Source organism: Peromyscus leucopus, chromosome 12, assembly GCF_004664715.2.
Source record: "Peromyscus leucopus breed LL Stock chromosome 12, UCI_PerLeu_2.1, whole genome shotgun sequence".
NCBI classification, from domain to species: domain Eukaryota; kingdom Metazoa; phylum Chordata; class Mammalia; order Rodentia; family Cricetidae; genus Peromyscus; species Peromyscus leucopus.
In genome coordinates this window covers 66,555,910-66,579,618 of record NC_051073.1, presented here as the reverse complement: position 1 = coordinate 66,579,618, position 23,709 = coordinate 66,555,910, and the positions used below count along the sequence as shown (strand labels likewise).

At 44.5% G+C, this 23,709-nt stretch overlaps 1 protein-coding gene across 1 annotated transcript in view; it reads right to left on the bottom strand.

The window, feature by feature from the left end:
- The window catches only part of Atp13a5 (ATPase 13A5), a 124,483-nt gene that overhangs the window by 71,444 nt on the left and 29,330 nt on the right, over positions 1-23,709 (bottom strand). The window contains 7 exon segments of the mRNA XM_028890075.2: positions 590-778; positions 3,313-3,470; positions 5,970-6,140; positions 11,724-11,852; positions 12,750-12,822; positions 18,266-18,400; positions 23,194-23,263. Of these exon segments, the coding sequence (XP_028745908.1) occupies positions 590-778; positions 3,313-3,470; positions 5,970-6,140; positions 11,724-11,852; positions 12,750-12,822; positions 18,266-18,400; positions 23,194-23,263 (925 nt within the window).

Below are 23,709 nucleotides of genomic sequence, written 5' to 3'. Positions count from 1 at the left end.
GGCTAAATACTTAAGTCTCCTCAAATGAAGAAGGAGTACTCGTGATGCTCTGCAGGCACTGTGCACATCATTGGCTCTCGAGGATGGGGACTAGCTGCAAAAGTGGCCAAAGTGTTGATTAATTATTTAAATATAAATAAACTTAAACAGGGAAAGACCAGCCAAAGCCCACTGCACTTCAGCCTGTCCAAGATGAGGACAAAATCTGTATATAGGGGGGCTGATGCCGATGTCACTCCTGGGTCCCATAGGAGAATTATGGGAATCTTGGGACATGCCCAACAACAGCAGTCATCCTCAGCCAGCATAGAATCTCCCTCTGCCACTTCTCCAGGCCCCTGCATACAGACATAATACTTCCTTAACCCAGATCCCCGGCCCCTGGAAAGAAAGGAGACAGCGTGGTAGAAGTGTCTACACTGGCTATTGGCTACTCTGTCTTTTTCTTTCTGAGAAACAGTGGGTAGAGATGAAAGGAATCGCTCACATCATTTCACCAGGACAGATATTCTCCGAGGTCCTTCCCAGCTCTGCCATGTATCAAAACCACCCCCACCTCACCCCCAAACCTGGAAAGGGTGGAACTCACTTTGTCAAAGCACACGAGGTTGATCTGGCCACACATGTTGATTCTCTGCGGAGAGATACAGAAAATCTTCTTCTTCTTCAGCCTCTTCTGGGCGTACACATTGCCTATGGTCAGGGCAGCAGGGAGCACCGGAGGAACGGTGGCCGTGAGGAGGATCAGCGCCATGGTTGCGGTTTCTCTCGGAGGCACCTGGAGAGGAGAAAAGGATGAATATAGGATAGAACAGAGCAGGATGGCGCCTTCCTTCCAGCTGCCTCCTGTAACACTTGGGAGCCCTGGACCTTGCCTCAGAGTATTCCTGGGCTTTCTTGGTGAGGTCATGTGTCTCTTGGCTGTCCCTAAAGCATGTACATACTGTCCCTGCTATACACCAAAGGAGACCCTTTGACCCCCGTTCCAAGTCTCCCTGACCTTTTCTGACTCAGTTTCCCTCCACCTGAATACCCGTGTCTCCTTTGTTCATCACACCCTCTGAACTCCTGGGGGCTCACATGGGCACCACGCTGCTTACATGGGCATCACTCTGCTCACATGGGCAGGTCTTTGGTCCAGATAGTTCACTCCAAAGCTTGACATTCGTTTTTAAATCTCTCTCCCTCACCGGCCTGCAAATGTCCTAGATACAGGAGCTGTGTGTGGCTCATTCACCTTTGAATCCTTGTTTGTCTGAAGGTCAGCTCAATGTGTGGGGTAGAAGCGACACTCAGTACATAGACAAAAGGAATGGTAACCTGACAGACCCTGGAACCAAGGCTGCTGAGGTCACAACATCTCAGAGCGACCGTAGCTCTGGGGAAGCCATCGCTGAGGTTAGTCTCTCTCACTATGGCAGTCACATGTCTGCACCAGATACATGATTTGGTTGCTCCCTACAACCACTGCATTCTCCACTTTCTCCAGCTGCTCACACAGGGGAGTTTTGACCCTGCAGACTCCAGCTTGCCTAATTCTGAACCAAAGCAGACAGAAGCAGCCACGGGGCCAAAGTTTCTGACCCACAAGGCCTGACATCCAACTTCCAGCCTTGGTGTGGATTGCGTGTTAAGCTCTGTCCAGGACACCTTCCCTTCCAGGCTGTGCCAAGGCTTCTTTTGCTTTTCTGATTGGTACTTCTGCTCACCAGGTCAAACTGAAACACTGCATTACATTCAGGACTTAGTGGTCTTGATATTCTGCCTAGTTCTCCCCAGATTCCATACCAGGGACAAATGCACTAGACTCCTTGGAGCGCCCTCTAGAGCCTTATGCCAGTTTGAAATGACTGTTCAGAGGTTTTAGCATGAGCATTATATAGAAAATCTTTGGATTATGTCATCATCCACCAATATCCTGGTCACTCACACATTCACCAGCACCAAGCATTCTCTGGTACTACCAGTTTGGACAATGCTCTTCTCTCTTCTCCTCAACTAGCCCATCAGACCCCGGCATGTCTTGGAGGCCACATGAATGCACAACAGAACAGAATCTCGGGACCAGAAAAACCCTCAGAGGTTACAATGACAACCTCTCCCTCCCTGGCTACCAGCAAAGAGAAGCATCCACATGAACTTGGTACCCTATAGAGCACCCACAGAACTTGGTATCTATGGCTTAAAGGAAACTAGGATCCCATTAAGCATCATCAGCTCTGGAAAGTAGAAGGAAGTATTTAATTCTGCTTCAGATACTACCAAACAGAAAGCATGGGCAAGTCACTTACATTGTGTATGAGGGTTACTTGGGACACCACTTTCAAAACTGCATGGAAATGTTGAAACTAGTTGTGCCATTCAAGATCCCCTTCATTCCGACCTCTTCCTACCCTGCTAGGCTTCTCCCTGAATTTCTTGTCAGTTCTAGAAGGCACGCATGTATTTCTGTGTTTTGTTCATTTGAATTACTGTGCTCTTCCTGCCCAGTGACCTGATTAACAAACTTTTCTCACCTATTTGAATGGGTGTTAAAAACATGTATTTCCTATAAAGCTCTTTGGGCATCCATATTGCCTAGGTCACCATTGGAGCCACCCCTCATTATAAATCAAATGGTGAAGCAGCCAATGAACTGCACAACTCTGTGTGTGTGTGTGTGTGTGTGTGTGTGTGTGTGTGTGCGCGTGCGCGTGCGCGTGCGTGCACGCATATATACAGATATATGCATATATACAGATATATGCATATATACAGATATATGCAAGTTCCTTTAAAAGGTCAGAAGAGGGCACTGATTATCCTAGAGCTGATATTACAAATGGTTGTGAGCCACTTAGTGTAGGAGCTGGGAACCGAACCCTGGTCCTCTGCAAGAGCAACAAGCACTCTTCGATGCTGATCCATCTCTCCAGGCCCTGTGTACCTTTCCATAGCTTAGCTCTGCTATCCAACAGGAATACAAATTGAAAATTCAGCTGTCACGCCAATAAGTGCTATGATTATATTTATATGTGTGAATATATATATATACATAATTGTGTGTGTGCATGTGCGTGTATGTGTGTGTTTATGGGAATGAAACCCGGGGCCTTGTACATGCTATTCAAGCACTCTATCACTGAACTACCTGTATTTCCAGCCAAGGCTTTTCATTCTGGAGATGTAGGCACAGAACATTTCTACAATCTTAGAACATTCTTTGGGACAGCAGCAGAATTATGAGATCTAGCGTCAATCTTATTTAATCTTTTGGAGTTAGTTAAAGCTCTTGAAAAACTATGATTGACAAGACTTAGTTGCAGTACTTACTCCATGGTACATATAGACACCTAGGGCATAGAAAAATCCCACAACACCAATACAGGCCAGGAACACCATGAACTTGAAGGCATCATTATACAGCTTGAAGTTCAGAGGTCGAGGGTAGAGGATGGATCTCACCAAGTCCCCTTTTGCTGTATTATAACCTAGGAAGATAATCACAAAGGGATAAACTCTTCACTTCTTTCCAAACCTATGGATCAGAGTGGATGGCCATGCCACTGGGGTTGATATGGAAATGGCATTGCTCTGACCTAACAGTGTATTTGCCTTCCTTGTCCAAAGTCACAGAGAGCAATCAGGTACATTGCCTCAACCCTGTTTAATTCCTCTTGTTCTGGGGGGAACAGAGTACAACAATCTATTCATCTGTAGAGTTAAGAAAAACCAGACTTGTAAGTTGGAAACTGTGACCAGAGAAGATGAGATGCCAAGAGAAAACTTTAAAGCAGGTATGTGTTGAAAGCAGAAACAAGTTAGAAAAGAACTGAAATTTTAAAGAAGCAGAAACAGAAGGCATAGGTGAGTGATTTCTTTAAAATATAACCTCATGGCTTTCATCGTGGCTTTCTTGTGTTCTAAAGCTTTCCAAGGCACTGACTTCCTTAGACCAAAGCTCAAAGTCCTAGACACAGTACTGAAAGCCCTCTTCAACATCATCTACTTCTATCTTGATAGACTAGCTTAACTATTTAATGGTCCCAGAAGACCCTTGCACTTTCTATGTTGTGCCTATCTTTCTAGCTGTCATATGATTGGCCAAATGCTCCCTCAGGCTTGGTTTGGTTTCAAATGCCACCTTCTCAAAAAGTGTTTCCTGAATTCCATGTCCACACTTGAACCAGATGTAATTTATTCCCTGCAAATCTTGGTCATATGGCATCTCTCACCACTCCATAGTTTAGTTAACTGGAAGTTACTGTAAGTACATACCTCTGTCTCTTACATCATATCATAACCTTCCTTAAAGGAACAAATGTTAGTTTGTTACTTATATAGCATTTAATGTATGTTCACTTCTACCTGACTTGTTGACTAAAATGATCAGCTGGTCTATATTTTAAATATGAGCTAGTTTTATAACTATAAGGTGTGTTTTATTTCTATTTCTTGCTGGACACACCGTTTTCTCTAACACTATTTTCTGGACTCTGGAGAATAGGAGCATAGTTTCCCCTAAGTTGCCATCTAAGCACTTATAAACACTCATAGAAAAGTATAGTCTCTTAATTCAGCTTCTTGCTAAAGTGAAATAGCATTGCTTTATAGGACATTCGACCTTAATTTCTGTTTGGACACCTGGCTGAGGGGTCCCAAAACTTGTTTTAACATAGAAGTCATATTTTAAATTAAAACAGTTTTCAACTAGCATAATTGAATAACAGACCAAACTAAAGCATAGTCCCAAAGAGAAAGATGTGGGGTTTTTTTTGTCTATGGATGTGTGTAGCAGCACAAATACACACTGAGCCAGGGCCAGGTCAAGGGAGACCTTGGTTGTATAATTTCATGTGAGAAAAAGAAAATGAATATAACTATGAAAATATTCTGAGCATGATACGAATGTACAAACTAAGCTAAGGAAATGTGTCTGTGGTGAATGGCTGAGTAACAGTTGAGAGAGAGATCAGACCAAGAGCTGAAAGGAAGCAGTCAAAAGAGTATTTCTGGTAAGATGCTGTAGACATGAAGTGACGAAGCCTGCCTAAATGACAACCGTGACAGAGGAGGCCAGGGGAACCATGACTCAGCAGGTGGTAGCAGAGTCCTTAGGATTTGATGCCCATTTGGTCTGAAAGAAAAATATTGAAGATGATGCTAACGGCTGGGCTAGATGCTGATGCTGTTCACAGAGAGGTGATGCAAGACAAGTTCATGTGTAGACCCCTACTGTGGGATGTCTTTCTGTATGCTATCAATATGTGTTGTTCCTGTTGGTTAATAAATAAGCTGCTTTGGCCTATGATAAGGCAGCTCAGAAGCAGGAGGGAAATCCAAGGAGAGAGACAGGAAGAAGAAAGGCAGGGGTCGGGGGAGAGGCCAGCCTGCTGCCCAAGGAGTAGCATGCTAGCAGATGGGTAAAGCCACAGAACACATGGCAAAACATAGATTAATAGAAATGGGTTAATTTAAGATATAAGATCTAGCTAGCAAGAGACCTGCCATAGGCCATACAGTTTGTAAATAATATTAAGCCCTTGAGTGATTATTTTATAAGTGACTGCGGGATTACAGGCCAGGAAGGACTGGAGAAACCTTCTGGCTACAGACCCCTGACTCTAAAGTATCTGCAGAGCACTTGGTATCCAGCAAGCAAGTTTCGGAGATGAAAAACCCTTCCTAGTTATTGTGGCTGACATTGCTTTACAGAGAAACACCAAGAGGAAGCATGAAGGAACAAAGAGAAGCCTACAGACACAAGCCTTTAAGGACATTTACAACATCTATGCATGCCACTCAAGGGTTTAACAATGAACATTTAATTTAAGGTAATGGCAACTCAGAATCATAAGGCTCTGGTTAGAAAAGAGTATAGCTGCTATCACCAGAATATGGCAAACTCCAAAATCCTAAGCAAAATTTCCCACCTCCAATTCTCCCCACCTCCAGCACAGCTTAAATTTACAAAAGTTGGATCCACTCACCTGTCTGCAGAACAACGGCCCTAACAGGTCCCTGCCCGGATGGCTTGACCTGGATCACTTCCGTTCCACAGAAAAGCACGTGTTTCCGGTAGTCCTCTAAGCTGTGGGTTTTCCAGGGCATGGTGTTCTCCGTGTGAGGCAATGGCGTCTTTGTAACAGGTATACTTTCTCCTAAGGAAGGTTGCATTTTGTTGATTCTGTGTAAACTCAGGTAGTTTTTCAGGACAGGCGCAGGCCAATGTCACACTGTATCACCACAACCATTTTAGCACTCAGCCCATGAGTCAAATGGCTGACTGGTCAGCGATGCCTGTGGTTCACACACTGGTAGGCTTGGTTCTAGTTAAAACATTTCCTTAAACTCTGCTTATCACTTCTCTATGTGGAATGTGTGGTCTGTTATCATAACTTAATGAGCAGTTAAATTATCACCTAGCCATATCCCAAGCATCCATCACCCAGCATTGTTTCAGAAGCTGTAGACATGCTTCCACTTGCCTTTCGTGTGGCCATTTATCCACACATCCACACATTTTCTTGCTTATTCCACAAATTTCTGTGCCAGAAATAGAGCACTTTTTCTGCTAAGGGCTGGGAATATAATGATAAACAGGACACAGAGGCCTGGTTCTCATAAAGCTCGTGGTCCCAAGCTGGAAAATTATAAAATCCTTCTACACACTTTCCAGGTGACCCCCAACAAAGCCACCATTCCATTTGTCCAAGTGGGGTTTCTATGGCTGCAATGAAGCACCATGAGCAAAAAGCAAGTTGGGGAGGAAAGTGTTGGCTTACACTTCCACAGTGTACTCCATCCTTGAAGGAAGACAGGACAGGAACTGAAATGGGGCAGGAACCTGAAGGCAGGAACTGAGGCAGAGGCCATGGAGGGTGTGCTTACTGGGATTGCTCGGTCAGCCTCCTTTCTTATAGAACCCAGGACCACCAACCCCAGGGATGGCAACGCCCACAATGGGTTGGGCCCTCCCCCCATCAATCATCAGTTAAAAAAATGACCTACAGGCTGTCCTTCAGCCCCATATTATAAAAGCACTTTCTTAACTGAAGCGCCTTCCTCTCAGATGTCTTTAGCTATGTCAAGCTGACATAAACTATCCAGAACACCACCATTCCATTTTCTACGGAAAAAAAAAAAAAAAGTTGTTCCCCTTGCCATTGCAAAATAAACCCCAGACTTTCTTTAGATTCCCAAAACCCACCAGAGTTCCAATGGCCTCCCAGGCTTATCCCCATACAGGTTCCAGCTGAGCAGGGCCCTTTCTGACCCCTCAGCCCACCTCTCAGCACCTCCTACTCTTGGCTGCCACAGTCTCTGTCCCCTTCTCAAGGAAGGTGACATTCTGTAAGACAGAATGTTGGAGGTACAAAGCAAGCAAGCTAAAAGTTCAAAAGAACACATTTCACAGTAAAAAAAAAAAAAATGTAGAGAACACTTCCTAGTTTCCAGATTTAAAACATACTAGAACAAATTAAAAATTCCATCAGTGCTTAGTTAAATGTTCAATTAGCAAAAGAATATGTCATCTTACTAATTTAGAAATGGCATTATATTGATTATATTTACATTTCTTTCTATGAGGGGGAGAACTTTGTCATAAAGAACTTTCTATACTCCTCATTTTACTCTATGGCATATAATAGGTCTAAAAAATGTGTTATCTGCTAAATGTATGTCCGAGTCAAATAAAAGCAATTACTTAGGTTTTTCTATTACTGTTCTTTCAAAGCTAGCTTCCTAGCAAAGAGAATGTTTACATTGTAAGGCTTAAGAAACTATAACATTTTATTGCAGTCTTGAATATTCTTCAGCATATCCCCTGAGCTGAGCACTGCCCTTATTCCATTTTCCTTAAAACAGTGGCAATGCCCCTCCACTGCGTAGATTTACCAGTTGCATCCAAAATGACTCTGTAGGAGAGACAGAACCTTTGGCAAGTCTCCAAATATTGTACCGCGCTGTTTTGTAAGTCAGCCCCTGTAATGCGTAGATACTTACAGATTACTTTATGACAAGAAATATTAATCCAGAATATTGCTTTGCCTAATATGATAGTAGCAACTAGTTTTCTTTTATATACCCCAATGAAATTGGAATCAGACAGGCACTGATCAAATGAAGTCACCACGAGATACTGTTACGGAAATGACACTCCAGGCAGATAAATTTACAGAGAATTAACACTCCTCGTGTATTATTAAATCTCTAATGCCTGGGCTTTTCTGGGAAGCCCAAGAAGAGATGAATTCACCTGCAGAAGATTAGGGTGCAAGGAGGGTTACGTTTCAGAAGGAAGTCCTTTGATTGTGCACTCTCAATTACAGAGTTGGCGCCAGGGACCTTGAGACCTCAGCGTCTGTCCAACAGAGAATCTCCCATGTCCCCACGGAGCTGGATGCCACTTCATGCCGGCAATGCCAGAAATGCCACATTCTTGTTTATGGCATCACTGGGACCATTGGACAGAGAATGATCTGCCAGTGCAGTCAGCTTTCCTTATCTAACTGATCCCAGCACAGTGCCTGGTACATAAAGGCATTTCAGAAACTCAGATCAAGTACACAGATAAACATCAAGACAAAGGGGGAACAAGACAAAGAGAAGAAAAAAGTGAGAGAAGGGAGAGGAATAGGTATGATCTACCCATGGCTTACAAGTTCATGTGGCAGAATATCAATTTAGAAAGAATATCAATGCAGAGGAAAAAATGCTGTGCGTCCATCTCAGATCACTGCATCTGTCCTAAATGGAGGCTTCAAATCAATCAGCTCTTTCATGAGTAGAGGGATAAGGAAAATGCTGCCCTCTCTCACATAAGCATCCCCCAGAGAACCAGAAGGCACTGGCTAGAAGCATAGGCTCTGGGGAAGCGATGTGCTGGCTTAGGTATTTTTCTTCATGAAGAGGTTATTAGGAACGTGTGTCCTTTCCGACTTTCATGTTTTTCATTTGCTCCAGCAACCTTGCCGGCCCTGCTCACTGCTGTATCCCCAGTAGATTTTCTGCTAATAGACTGGTGAAATCAGGGAAGGAACAGCCAAACAAGTGTACCCGGATCTCAGAGGCACTACTTTTATCCTGTGTGAATATTGACAATTTATTTCTCCTCCTCTCTTGGCCCCGTATTCACCCACCTAAAAGAACTTCAGAATAAATGGAACAGTGTGAAAAATGTTGGTGTAAAACAGCACGTGCAAAAACTAAGAAAATGGTAAGTATGAGTGGATTCTCCCCCATCATATGCCCCTTTGTGTCTTGCCTCCTCCCACTTGGGGGAAGCAAGGTTCTGAAGGAGCCATTGCTTCAGGGAAAAGGTACAAAGGACAGGGAAGTTGGAAACTGGCCTCTGAGTCCTGAAAATCATGTGTAAGTTTGGTCATGGATTCTAGAGACTTCCAGAGAGTAAGAAAGCCTTTCGCTTCCCCATGCCATACCTCTCCTGCATTTCCACCTAAATTAGCAGTCCTGAAAGAGCGGAAAGGGGATGCCAAGGGACTTGTGCACCGTGTGTCCCTAAGAAAAGGGACTGCACCTTAGGGGGGCTATGAGAACACTCAATGAAGCCATAGGAACTGGGTGTCAGCCCTCAGCCTCCCAGACTCGGGGAGACTACAACCACAAGAAGACCTGTAACATCCCACTCTGATGTCCTGGAGGACTTGAGTAGCCAGAATGGAGTCAAGAGGAACGGGTGCAAGGTCACTGACTTGCATCAAAATAAACACCAAGCCTCATTAGGAAAGGAAGTCAAGCTTTTTGTAAAGCAGTGACAGCTCGGGAGAAAATTCCGCTGATGCGGGGGTGCTGTGGGAGGGAACCTGTGTAGAGTAATGGGTAACAAGGTCAAAATGGTGACAGCCACTTCCCCGCCTCAGACTCACCTTCTGCACTCAAGTGCCACTTTGTGTTTGGGAACAAGTGCCATCTCCAGTTCTGATTCCATCGCTAATCATTGAGTAGCCCTGGTCTTTGTTCAACTCTGTTCCTTCATTTGCAAGTTGGCATTTTAATGGTACCTAGCCTAACTTGTTTGATAGCATGATAAAGTGAGATATAAATATTATTTATAAAGCACGTTGCTGTAGGCTACTAGGAGTGTTTATGTACTATTTTTACATAAATATCTGTATCTGCAAAGGGTTATTTTGCAAGTGGAAAAAAAAAAGATGCATCTGAGTTGCATTTGTGGACACATACCCTAGCACTGACCATATTTCAGCCGGGAATCTGACTCTAACATGATGGCTTTATCTGGATGCTTTCACAGTACGTGTGCCAGTGGGGTCCATTTCCCACACAAAAGGAAGCAGTGCATGCTGGGGTTTATGTGCTTTCGAAGAAATTAACAAGACACATAGAGTTAGTTTCATATATATCTCTGTTTCACTGAGTCTGACTCTAAAATGGATCTTTTTTTTTTTTCCAGCACTCAGAATATGCAGATATTGGTGCTGGTGACTTTAGTTTTGCCATAAGTGAGCACAGGAAAAGCCCATTGTCAGTCAAGTTCATTTTAGATCAGTTTTAACTCTCTGAAACACTCTGGCTTTTCCTGGGACTCAGGGCAAACCCTGTAGATCATGAAAGGAGAAGGAACCGCTGTTTCTGTCTTTCCTGAGGTCCCCATGTCGTGCTCTCTGTCACCCAGTGAGAGAAGCACTCAGAGGACAGGCACACTCAGGCTGCAGGCACAGGCGGGACAGAGGCCAACCAACACGTTTCTTAGCTGGAGGTCTGCACATTGGGTACCATGGCAACATTCATTCCCACCATCACAAGGCAGGTTGATTTCAGTGCATTAAAGGAGATGGTTTGTAAGTATAGCAAACAGATCTAGGTTTGCTACATTCTGTCTCCATTTTAAATTAAGTAGAGTCATTTGTACATATTAAGTTCTGCTTATGTTGAACAAATTAGGAGCAGACAGTGGATTTCCGTTACACTCAGGTCATGTTCAAGGTTTGTGTGCACTTCTTCCCAGCCTTCTACCAGAGGGAAGGAGGCAAGTTTAACCACCCATCAGCACAAAGGACAAACAGCTTTTAGCTTCGTGCTTCCAAATAGTCTCTCGTTAAAATGTGCTACCCGGCATGACTTCCCAAACTAAAGGGCAATTGTATAAATAGCATCTTCCTAGTCATATAATTATAAAAAGACTTTAAAAACTGTAGGTGAACACTAGAGTCCTCTGAACCGCGGTGTGAGAGCCACGGGGGCTGTGAATCTGAAGAACAGAGCAGCAGACTGTTGCCTATGCGCTCACTGGAACTTTCCGGGGAGACCCAGTTCTAAGGAGTCCCCACCTGTAGCGTGCATGGCTAGACAGATCTCTCCTCCCTTTTGACTGGGACCCAACAATTTTTTTAGGCTGTGCTTTGTTTTTATGCAGATAGAACTATTCTCAGATTTATGAAGAGACCGCATTTCCACCTGCTCACACGCCCAAACCTCCTTCCATTAACTCCTTCACGCCACCATTCAGCGACAAACCCCAGGGGATAGGAAATGTCTCCTCTAGGTTTCTGTTTTGCGGCTTACTGCTATTGTTAACCAGCACTCTCTGCTTGCACGTTCTGCGTCTTTGTTTGAACAAAAAGGCAGCGTGGATCTCCCCTATCTACTTCATGTCTCAGTGCAGGGCTTGGTCCCAGCCAAATAGGGAGAGCTGATCTGACTTGCTAATGTTTGGGCTAGCTGTTGGGTAAGGAAGAGGATGCTGGGTGATGGGAGCCTACCTGTGAGCATTCCTTCATTCACCACACAATTCCCATCGATGAGGACAGCATCACAGGGCAATGAAATCTTCCCTGGAAGAATGAGAATATCCCCTGGAACCAGGAGACGGGACTCCAGCTCCTGCAGACCTAGGTGACAGTAAAACTTCCATGACTGTCTTGGCCTTTTCCTGTTTTCTCTTAAGAATTAAAATAACTAAGAACTCCTCCGATCTGCTTATTTTCCAGTTGGGCAAGACCTACTCTATCTGTTCACCTGCCCAGGGCCCCTTTCCACTCAACTGAAAATCACCAGGGAATTAGATTAGGAAATTGTTTCTTGGGGCTTAGAAATGGATGAAGAGTAACTAGTTCCTCTTTGGAACCTGGTACCCAGGCAGGCTCCATGCAAAGTAAAATTTTCAGAATATCGGTCAAGAGGGAGGAGTCCCTGGCTGCTACTTGCTCTATCTGGGCAATCCTGAGAGCATTTTGAGGTGACAGGACACCTTCTGCTGCTCTCGCTGCAGTTCTTTATCCTTAGACATAACCGTAGCTACGCCACTCCACGCTAGCTGAGAGCAAATGCCAAGAGTGCAGGCAGTCAACATCAAAAGGCTCCATTCAAGCCTCCCTTCCAGATGCCAGCTTGGAATGTATGAGGCAAGGTCTTTGGGATATAACTGGTGGGAAAAGATAAAGGAGCCTTTAGCCTTCACATGAATATCCAATCGTGTGACGTATGGAGGACAGAGGGAGTTTGAAGCTGAAATCTATGAAGACGATGATGTGTAGGAGTAGTCTGAGCAAACTTTGGAAGAGGGTGAGGCAAGCCAGGCCTGGGACTCCAAGCTGGACAGGGCGGTCACTCTCGGGTTCTACAGATGTGGGGTAGGTATCTGCAGTGTTATGAGTCAGATGCCTCATGCCTCTCCTCATACTTGCAATCCTGGGTTTAGTCAGAAAGAAGTTCCGGCTTTGTAATGAGGACGAATGGTCTGCTGTACAACTGTGGTGCGGAGACCATACACAGCCTGAGCCACTTACCTTTGCCTTTTACTGCGATGGTGACCCGGACTTTGTTGTGGTCCTCCACGAGGTTGTGCAGTTTAATGGATTGCTGCCAACAGAAAGTCAAGGCTTTACCAGCTGGTGGTCTGTATCCTGCCAACCGCCTGATCTAAGTACAGTAAAGGATAAACCTGCTGCCATAGCCAAATGACCTGGGCAAACGACCCAGCTTGCACTTGATTTGCTCTTTTTGGGCTTTGAGACAGCCCAGGCTGGTCTGGTACTCCGCTATGTAGCCAAGAATGGCTTCAAACTCAAAACAATCTGTCTGCCTTTCTCAGCTTCCAAGTGCTGGGGTTGCAGATACGTTCACCACCCTCAACTTCTGCTTTGGCTTTTGATACTTCAGCTCCCCTGCTCCACCCATACCCTCCTGACATGACATTAGGAGCAATTCTCCCTGATCATTTAACACAACTTTACTCCTAGAAAAAAAAAATGATATACAACTACAGAATCCCGGACACAGGTAGCAGAACCAAGGTGGAGAAAGGAGCCTGAGCAGACCATGAGCTTGTCTGAGTTTGCTCTGTAAATGACTGTCCACTGGGAAGAGCAGTCCCTGTTAAACTGCTTGCTCACACTGGGTGAACTGACAGGCTGGAGTCAAGCCTCTAGGTTTGGAATCCGGATGCTAGCACAAATAAGTCTGTGTGTCTGCCTGACCGCAGTTTGCTCATCTGAAAGGGGAGATAACATAAGCCTTTGGAAGAGGTATTTTAAGCTTCCAGTTAATTAATTCTTACAAAAACCCTTTGTGCAATAATCACACCATGCTGAGAGCGCCTGAGTGCTTGCAGCGACAAAGGAAGAAGCTCCTGGAAAAACCACAGCGGGACAGCACCTGGAAAGCCTCGCTGAGGGCTGAGGTATCGTTTCTTGAGATATGTCTATCAAAGGTGGAGGAGGTGGAAGAGAGTGTGGAGAGAAAGCAGCCATTCCTAGGATAACAGGGGGCCAGGAAGGCAGAGGCAAGAGGGGATTGGTCCACACACTTCCCATGGTGTGTCAGCATGAGGAAGGGGGCACCAGCAACTGAGGTAAGGGTGGGCTGCAGGGGAAGGTTCTGAGGTAAGGGTGGGCTGCAGGGGAAGATTCTACCGCTTTCCAATGGGTGTCAGAGAACCGGATGTCTCTAAGATGAAGCAAGGCTGGTTCCTGTTGTTGCAATTCAAATTCAAACTTAAAATAAACCAAACGGAACACTTCTTTCTTTTACAGGTTAAATTACTCTGTTCTGTTAATGACTTTTAATGTTACAAATTTTTTCCAGACTGATAGTCATCATGCACAGCTGTGTGACTTTCCCCAGAGAGAATGTAAGGAATTCAACAGTAAGATTTCTATGGGAGGAGGAATAGTATTTACTTCAGTTCCACATGGAAAACCAAACTTCCCTAATTTGGTCAACTGAGTGGACAAAATGTGACTACTATGAGGTGAATATACATCGCTGTAAAGTAACTACCCGAGTCTAACATTTACACCCGGCATTACATAGGCAGCTGAGAGAGTCAGCGAACGTTCTGTGTGAAGGACCCTGGATTTGGTCAAAATTCTGGAACTGGAGGTATGGCTTACCTTAGTAGCCAGTCACATACAGTGTGTGCAAAATGTCACCCGAGAAACGAGTAACTTCTTCAGTAAACATCTGGTTTTAGCCTGAAGTTACCTTTCAGGGTTTAAAGTGGCATTCTGCTGGTGTATTTCACATGCCAGGGATTTATCCCAAGCCTGCAAGGCTTTCATCGAAAAGAAATTCTTACAATATTATAAGAAACTCAAATGACTATGTATATAACCACTCATAGTATCAAGCCGCTACTACGTATTGGCCGCTGTGGAAGACCCTTTGGAAAAGCTAGATCTACACAAAAATAAACAAAAATTCTCTCTCTAACATACAGGAGCAAAAGGCTAACATGGAAAAACGCTGAAGTCACTTGTCGCAATCACGCCCTTAGGAGGCAAGGAGGGCGACAGTCACTCAGAGGTCCACTTGACGCCAAGCAGACTCTTAGGTGAGTCCTCGTCACGCTTAAAATAGCTTCCTCTCCCTTTCGGAGCTCTTTTCCCTTGCTCAACTCCCTTCTCTTCCTTTCTGCTCGGCAAACTCATTGAGTGGATGCCATGATAACGTCAGCTGAAGAGGACGAGGACGCTAATCAGCACATTTGGAAGTGGGGAAGCATGAGTTAATGGCGCTTGACGGTAACTCTCAAACCTCATTATGCTGGGAAGCTGGATTTGTTTAGCAGACTTAGCGTTCGGGGGGGGGGGGGGGCCTGTTTTGCTTCCGTGCCTCTGCTGGGTGGGGCTGGTCCCTAGAATGTTCAGCCCAGCTTGTTACTCGCGAGCTCTTTCTAATCTTTCACGGGAAGCTCTCTATAAATATGATCTCCCCCGACAAGGATGAGATCTGGGCGCGGGTGGGGGGGGGGGGGTGGGGGAGATGCAGTGCTAGGCTCCTGGCTCCACACCTGTGCGGGAGCACGGATAACTTCCATGACAGCTACCTGTTGCCCTTTCTCCCCTGTGAGACGCGTGATTTCCAAGGTGGAGAAGGGGCCCTGCACTCATCCTTGTCCCCAGACTCTGTCACACAGTAGGCCCTCAGCAAAGGTGTGTTTCATAGACCTGGAGTGTTCTACATCTCCCAACATCACAGGGGTAGGCTAATGTAAGCATTCTCTTTGAGCGAATGGTCCTCAGAAACCATAAGCATGGGTTTCTATGACAACCAGCCAGCCAGGAGAAAGCAAGCTCTGTGATGTTCGCCATGGCTACAAAGCTCATTGCCTGATTTTCATAGGGCCCCCTCTGGTTTCTACAGTCCCTCTTCAGTGGGACCAGGATCAGTTTCCACAGCTCATTTGCATACAGTTATTACTCCACATCTGCTGCTGGATATCTTTGTGTTTGCGTGGCTGGATTTTCTCCAGAGATGTGGGAAGTGGTGCATTAACTCAGGTGCCCCAGGGCCCTGCTAGGCCACGACTGAAGGCGGAGCCAGCGGTGAGGGGATAATAGTGATACCCTCAGTACTGTGCCAGCAGATGCACTGGTAGAGCCCAGCTATACTGTGTGCAAATACACCTCAATGTAAACACAGTCTAGGGCTTGCACTCAGCTCTGCCTTACATTCTCCTAACTTCTTAGCAAGTGTTTCTTAGCCTCGATAATGTAATCTTTCTTCAAGTGGCATGATTTGGGGTAGGGCCATCAGGCAGGAAGATTATCCTTCTTCGCTTTAATTCAGAAACGATGAACTCAGCAAAATGACTTAGATGTTCCTTCCTCCACTTCTGCCAGCCTCTTTTCCTCCAAATCTTACTCTTACCTCAAAGTCCACAGGTCAGTTTTGAAAAAAAAAAAAAAAAAAAAAAAAACGCTCTCAATGCAAATGTGCAGTACTTCACTGGGAGTCAGGAAACCTGGCCACTGTTTCTCACACGGAGATGAGCAAGTTCCTCTCAGGTGGTGGGAAGCTATTCTGTTACATGTGTCTCATTCAACAAATGTTGTGCCCAACACATGGTTATGATGGCTATAGGGACCTATCGTGAACCAGGAAATCATTAGCAGTGTTAATGGTTGAGGGCCCGTGACGGGAGCTGTGGAGGAAACAGGCTCACTTGGCGTGGCTCTACAAGACGTTTTCCAAGTTAGGTCAGTTAAGTTTCGTGAACAAATACCAGCTGCTAATAAGATCAATGTTTGTCTTCTAGTTCCTAGTCTTCTGGAATCCTTTTCAACACTGCCATTAAAGCTCATGTTCCCAGGTTGCTCACTGTTTGGGGGCAAAGTAAATTAAGGATTCTGTTAAGGAGAAGACAGGAATTTTAATTTTTAAATATTTTTTTTTAGATTTATTTAATTTTATGTGTGCAGCTATTTTGCCCACATGTATGTATATGCACTGCTTGTGACCTGGTGCTCCTGGGGGCTCGAAGAGGGCATCAGATTCCATGAACTGCAGTCATGGACGGTTGTAAGTCATGATGTGCATGCTGGGTGCTCTACCAGGGTAGCCAGCACTCTTAACCACTAAGCCATCTGTCCGGTACTCAGTGTTTAATTTTGATATGGGGTTTAAAATACAGAAATTTAAAAAAAAAAAAAACCCTAACTTTGGTTATTGCTTTACAACAGTTTCATTCAGGATTAAAACTTTTCATCTTCCAGGGAAGCTCCTTAAGCAGGAAGGTAAACAACTCAAAACAGCGTCAGGAAGTCCCTGGAACTGACCAGATTCACTAGGCCCCTCTCCTCCAGAGCAAGCGACAAAAGCAGAGATGGCCCCTCAGACAGAGGGAAGCTGAGCTGCAAAAGACTCTGAGACCAGACCAACTGCCTGGAAGAAGCAGAAACCAGCAGAGCTGCCGGGAAGAGGTGCAGACCAGAGTCACTTGGAAAGGACACTGTCCAACCTGTTGAGATGCCTGCAGGCTGTGCAGGGTACTCCAGGTTCCCAGCTTTTGTGAGCTGTCACCACCCGTGCTAGGATGGGCCTTGGTGACGCAGCTGCCTTCGAGTAATTGATGATCTTGTAAGTCACCCGAACCAAGCTTGGCTCACCACGTTGGACTTGGTGGTATCCGTACTTTGGTCGATTGTGAGATCCCTACGTAGGGTGAGTAGATGTATGTGTTGCATCCCCCACCACCAGGAAGTTTTTGTCACACAACAGATAGGCAGAACAGGAAACCAGAAACCATGGAGGAAAAGAGAAATACATTTGCCTCTGTGTAATCTTTAGTGTATGAAAAAGCCAAAATCAACTAGGAAAGATGGACTAAAAATGACTTTTCCATATATATTGTGGATATGAAAAGCCCTTGAATATAAAAGAAAAATGGAATGCTCAGGTAAATAAAGTACGTCTCCTTTCACTAGCAATCAGTGAGTGCACATCAATTTAAAACGCTAAGCACTCAGTGGATGAAAACTTCCACACAGCAATATCTATCACACAGTGCTGGTGAGGATCTGGAGAAATCAATGATCTTGTGTGTTGCTGATAGGAAGAATTATTTCATTTGGAGAAAATTACACTGCAACATCTATTAAAACTTAAATTATATCTATCCTTGGATCTAGCCGCCTGGCTTTTGGTTGCCATACTAAAAAGAAATAGTGTCTTGTGTCTTGGTTAATATGCAATTTGAGTTACTGGCCCTCCCCCATCTTAGCAGTAAGACTGTCATCAATCCATGCAGCATTCTTCACACCTACTCACACACAACCTCAGAGTCCTCAACATGGTCCGGTGAAGCCTCCAGCTGATGATCGAACTTTGCAAAGACTTTTGAATCTGCTTAGCACTCCCAATGCCCTGTCCCCCAACTGTCCCCATAGCAAGGTTTGCTGATGCTGCCTTCTGACTTCCATTTGACAGAACTACTCCATGCTCCGAGTGGAAATTCTGTAGACTTTGCTTGGCTAGCCAGAAGCTAATACAATTGGAATCCAACCATGATCTCAGTTCTTACCTGTCTCAAGTCATACACACTCAAGACAATAGAGATAACAGTCAAGATGATGATGGCCACAGAGTATTCTATGTAACCCTGAGACAGCCACAGAGTGAGGGTGAAGGCTTGGAACACATAGAATGGATTTAAAACCTGCAGGTACAAAAATGGCACAAGTCATTTATGTGGTAGCAATCAGAATTATATCATTACTTTATAGAACACCTTTCCATCTTAACAACATATGATGACCCCTGCTACTTAAGAGTTCACTTAGAACTCAACTAATTCAGGCAAAGGCAATGCCAAGCACATAGAATTTGATATGTTAGAAGTAAAGTTACTCTAAGTACCCAGAGCCATGCTCAGAAATTCTCCATTCTTATTTCCAAAAAATACTACACCAGTAACAAAATCTAGCAACTTGCCTTTTATCCATTATGTTGTGCAGCAATCTCCAGGTTAAAACCCTCTGTTTTGGGGGGAAACTTCTTGAGACATAGGATACGAATGGAAAAGTGAAACAACAGGGTATTTTAGGAGGCTGGGAGGGGAGTTTACAAGAAAGTGAAACAACATGGTGTTTTCATGGTGGTGGGAGGGTGGTGGTAACACTCCATTTGACAGGAACGTGTCACCAAGAACAGACACAAACAACTAGGATAGCTTCAGGAAGTTCCTGAAACTGACTGGATTCACCAGACTCCTCCCTCCCCAAGAATTTATAAGCAGTGAAGACCGCCAAGAGTAAGCTGAGCCACTTAAAGGTCACTCTGACCAAACAGTCTGGAAGAAATAAAGATCAGCCAAACTGCTTGGAAGAAACATGGATCAGCCACAGTACCTGGAAAAGGATTAACACCCCCCCCCCCCAGAGCCACTAGGAAAAGACAATTCCAACACACCGAGGTGCCTGCAATTTCTTCAGTTCACTCCAGGTTTTAGATTTTGTGAGCTGTCACCCATGCCAGGGTGGGGTTTTGTTGGTGTAGCTCCCATTGAATTATTTATGCACTCATAAGTAATCCCTCACCCATATTCCTGTAAGTAACCCTAATCAAACTAATGGGTTCACCAAATCGGATTTTGGTGTTGTAAATAGTTTGATCTGTTGTCAGTTCCCTAACTGAGCTGAGAAGACGTTTGCTCGTGTCTGCCCAGGAATAGTGTCACACAACCCCATAACGGAGGAAAAGCATAATTCGTCTCATCTTAAAAATCATAGGTTTATCTTTCACGTTTTCTCATGCTACAGACTTAGATTAATTGTGCTATGAAAATGGAAGATTCTTCTTTTGTCCAGGCTATTTTAATGTAGCATATTCTTTTTGTCACAGGTCGTAGGAAGATCTTTTTAGAGGCAGTAGAATCAGTGTCCTCCTCCCCTTGAGCCCAGAAGGACCCTGAGCAGCAGTGGCTGAAGGGACTCTGGCCAGCTGAAGCATAGTGAGCATGGCCCTAGCAGGCCTTGACCTTCTCCCCAACTCCCTCTGCCTGGCTAGAAAAACCAACTAGAATACATTCCTAAAGTCAGCCACCAAAGTCTATTCCCTTATTTGGCCACTTCCTCCTCTTGAGGCTGACACCAAGGTCCAGCTGTCAAAGTATTGAAGTCCAGCAATCAAAAGTCCCCCTTGGCTCACCTAATAAACATGCCCAATTAAAATTAAACACCTCATTCTAATGCACAGTTTCTCCTTGTACTTTTATGAACCATCATTTGCTTATGGATCACTGTCTGCTCTTCTCTATCCAGAGACCATTCTTTGTCCCTTCAGGGCAAATACCCTTTCTCTTTCTCCCTTGCACCCTTTCTCTTCTCTCTTGTCTTCTGTCTCTTGTCTTTGTCCCTTATCCCTGCCCTCTGTCCCTCTAGGGCAAACAAATCTCCCTTATGCTGAGAACTTGGCTTTGGGGGTCCTGAACCCGTACTCTTCTTTTCAGTGGCTTTCCCAAGGATTTAGCAAACACCGTGGAGGACGGTGTCAACAGAGCCAAAGCTGATCAGCCACAGCAGGCACACGTGTCTCCATAACACCTCCAGCTCTTTTATCCACCCCCCCCCCCCCCCCCACACACACACACACATTTCCCGCTTTGGTCTTACTGGTTCCTATGAATGGCTACATCAGAGGGCTGGGATGGAGCTGAGTTGTAGAACATGTCTCTAGCATACCCAAGCTCTGGATCAACCACAGTACCCCCAAATAAATAAACACAACGATTACAACAGAGAGAACAAGTCTTAGGAAGGAAGTGAAGGAAGGTTCCACAATGCAGACAGGCAGCAAGAATGAGAGAGCCCACTAAGAGGAAGTGGATTCCTTTCCTGAGGAAGGGCCCTTTATCATCCTTATAAATCAGATGAAATACTGGCTAAAACCAGGGTTACTCTTTCCAGCTGCTACTGTCTTTAATTATCTCACACACTGAATAAAATTCCACTTTGCTCCTAACAATGAACTGGTAGCTACTTAATAAGTTAATAAAGTTACACATTAAGGGTTTCTCAAGCCTTGTGGATATTATTTATAAATTTAAAAAGCTTTTGTTTCTTATTATCCCCATCTCAATTGCTTTACTTACAAATTATAGCTCTTGAGTTCACTTGGCACAGAATGCTCTAATTATAGATTATGTAGTAATGATAACACGATTCTGAATTTATAGAAATACAGTACAAAATTGCTCAAATATTTCTTCTGAAAAAAAAAAACAGCAGCAGCATAATTAATTTAATCCCCTTATTCAATATCCTTTCAAACTAAATGTGAAGTAATTGCCCCACCCTACCCCAACCCCTTTAATTTACTAAGGTTCTGGTTGATATGTGCTAAGAAATACAGACACCTTTGAAAAGGATCAAACTGATACTTTGGAAAATACTTAACAGTTTTCAAATGCATTTTGGGAGCGGTTCATAAGGCAGCCAGCCTCTCCATAGCTGGGGAGGCTGTGGACATACAGGCTGGAAATAAACACATGAGAAAGCTATGAACCCACTCCCTTAATGCTGAAATAATAACAGCCTGATGTTTGCTCCAGAAATAGAACAATGGTGATAATATTTGATATTAGACAGATATGGCCATTCTCTGAAACAAAAATGACCATTTTCAAGGGTTAGAAAGAGACTAAAAATGGCTGGCAGGATGGTTCAATGGGTGAAGACATTTGACAGTGCAAGCCTGGGGGAGTTTAATCCCTGAAATTCACATGAAGGTGGGAGGACAGAATGGACTAGAAGTTGTCCTCTGACCCCACACATACGAGCCTTGGTATCCCATGTGCCTATTCCCACATCACACATCATGTGTAAACACTGATACATATAATCATATTTAAATAGATTTAAATTGTGGAGCATCGTGTGGAGCCACAGAGCAGCAGCCTGGATCAGAGATAAAGATAGCACAAGGTAGGAGCCCGATGCTAGAGGAAATAAGGACAGAAACATCTCCCAGAAGAGACAGGGCACTGAAACCAGGGCTGTGGTGAGAAGTAGAGGTACCACAATGCTTCCTGACCCAGTGTGGAGCTGAAAACAAAGCCAGCTGAGGGTGGGATGGGATAGAACAGAGTTGGTGGCACATCCATGACCTGCACCAAGCCCCACACAGACCAAAGTGCCTAAGTCACTAGGGGGCGCACACTGTTGCCTCCAATATGGGCTTGGCTCTGACTCAATAAAACACTGGGGACCAGATGGAGGCAGATACAAAGCCATCAAGGAGGGACAGCAAGCTCAGAGAGTGAAAGGGAGAAATTTTCCCACTCAAGGTTGACTTACACGAAAGTACTAACAAACATGTCAAAACACACAGTATTATTTAAAAAAAAAAAAACTAATAAAAAGTCACACTTAAGAAGATAGAAATGGTATGTAAAGGAACAAAATGATAAATTTCAAAGTCGTGGGATCGTGGATGCATCCTGTGACTCTGTGGTTAGACTGAATGCTTATGGCCTCTCCAAAAGAATGCCCTCGTTGAAGTGCTGCCCCCCAGTGTGGTGGTATTTGGAAGTGGGGCTTTGAGAGATAATTTGGGTTACATAGGTCCTGAGAGGCAGAGATCAGACCTCCTTCATGAGAAGACACACGGAAAGGCTGATGGTCCACAGGTCAGCAAGAGCCCTCAGCGGGGTCTGAGTAGACAGCCCTCAGACCTGGATTTCTGTTCAGTCTAGGTGATTGTGTTGTAGTACCCTGAGCAGATTATGATGCCACACGACTACAGAACAGAACAGAAACTTTAGACGACCAAGGAAACAGGATATTACAAAACAGGAATCTGGCTCTCACCGAGAAGTGTATTTAAACCTTAAAAAGGGGGTGTTGGGCCAGTGGGGAGGTTTAGCAGGCGAAGCTGCCAAACCTGATCACCTGGGGTTGATCCCTGAGACCGACTTGGTGGAAAGGGAGAGCTGACTCCTGTGAGCTGTTCTCTGACCGACACGTGCATATATGCACACACACATGACTGTGTCCCCATCACATAGATAGACAGACAGACAGACAGACAGACAGACGATAGATAGGTAGGTAAATAGATAGATAGATAGATAGATAGATAGATAGATAGATAGATAGGTAGGTAGATAGATAGAAGATAGATAGATAGATAGATAGATAGATAGATAGATAGATAGCAATTGAAAAGGATCAGTCAGAAATTTTGATGTGTGTGTGTGTGTGAGTGTATGTGTGTGTGTGTGTGTTTGTGTGTGTGTGTGTGTGTGTGTGTTTGCTGAGATTAAATAAAGACAAAAAGAAGCCTTAATAAACAGAAAAAGTACAGGCTAGTGTCGTGTCAGGCAGCAGCTTCATGAAACACACAGATAGCATTCCCATTCCGAGGGATGCAAGTGTTATTTCCAATCCCTCTGAGGCCAAGAAACTCAGAGGCAGATTCTCTTTTCCAAAAAGAAGAAAATGATCTAGTTACCTGTTTAACCAGCAGCTTCCATACAGGCTGGATCTCCACCTCGATAGCGTTGGGCCCACACACTAACCTTCTGTGGGAGATTGACCATCTGTTAGTGTCAGCCTGGAAGCCCAGGGACAAGCGAGCAAGGCAAGCTGACCCAAGCCCCCCACCTCTCTGTCCTTTATGCATCTTGTGCCTTGATAACCACTGTAGCCTGATGTCATCCTAAGCCATGAATATATTCTTAAGACAAGAGTTGCTACATGATGAACAAAGTTGGTTTTTCCTGTTTGAAACTGTCTTTAATACAACTCAGTTAGTCAAAATGAAATTAGAGACATTTAAAAAAAAAACAATTTGATTGCATCCTAAGAGCAGCTAAAAAGACACAGGTCTGAAGATATTCCTAGATTTATCAGGCATTCAATTTACCCAGAGACATCAATGATGGTGTCTGTCTTACCCTGGCATTTTCCAGAGGAGGTCCCTCATATGTGAACACATTCAGTGAGCCAGAAAAATAACAAATTCCCA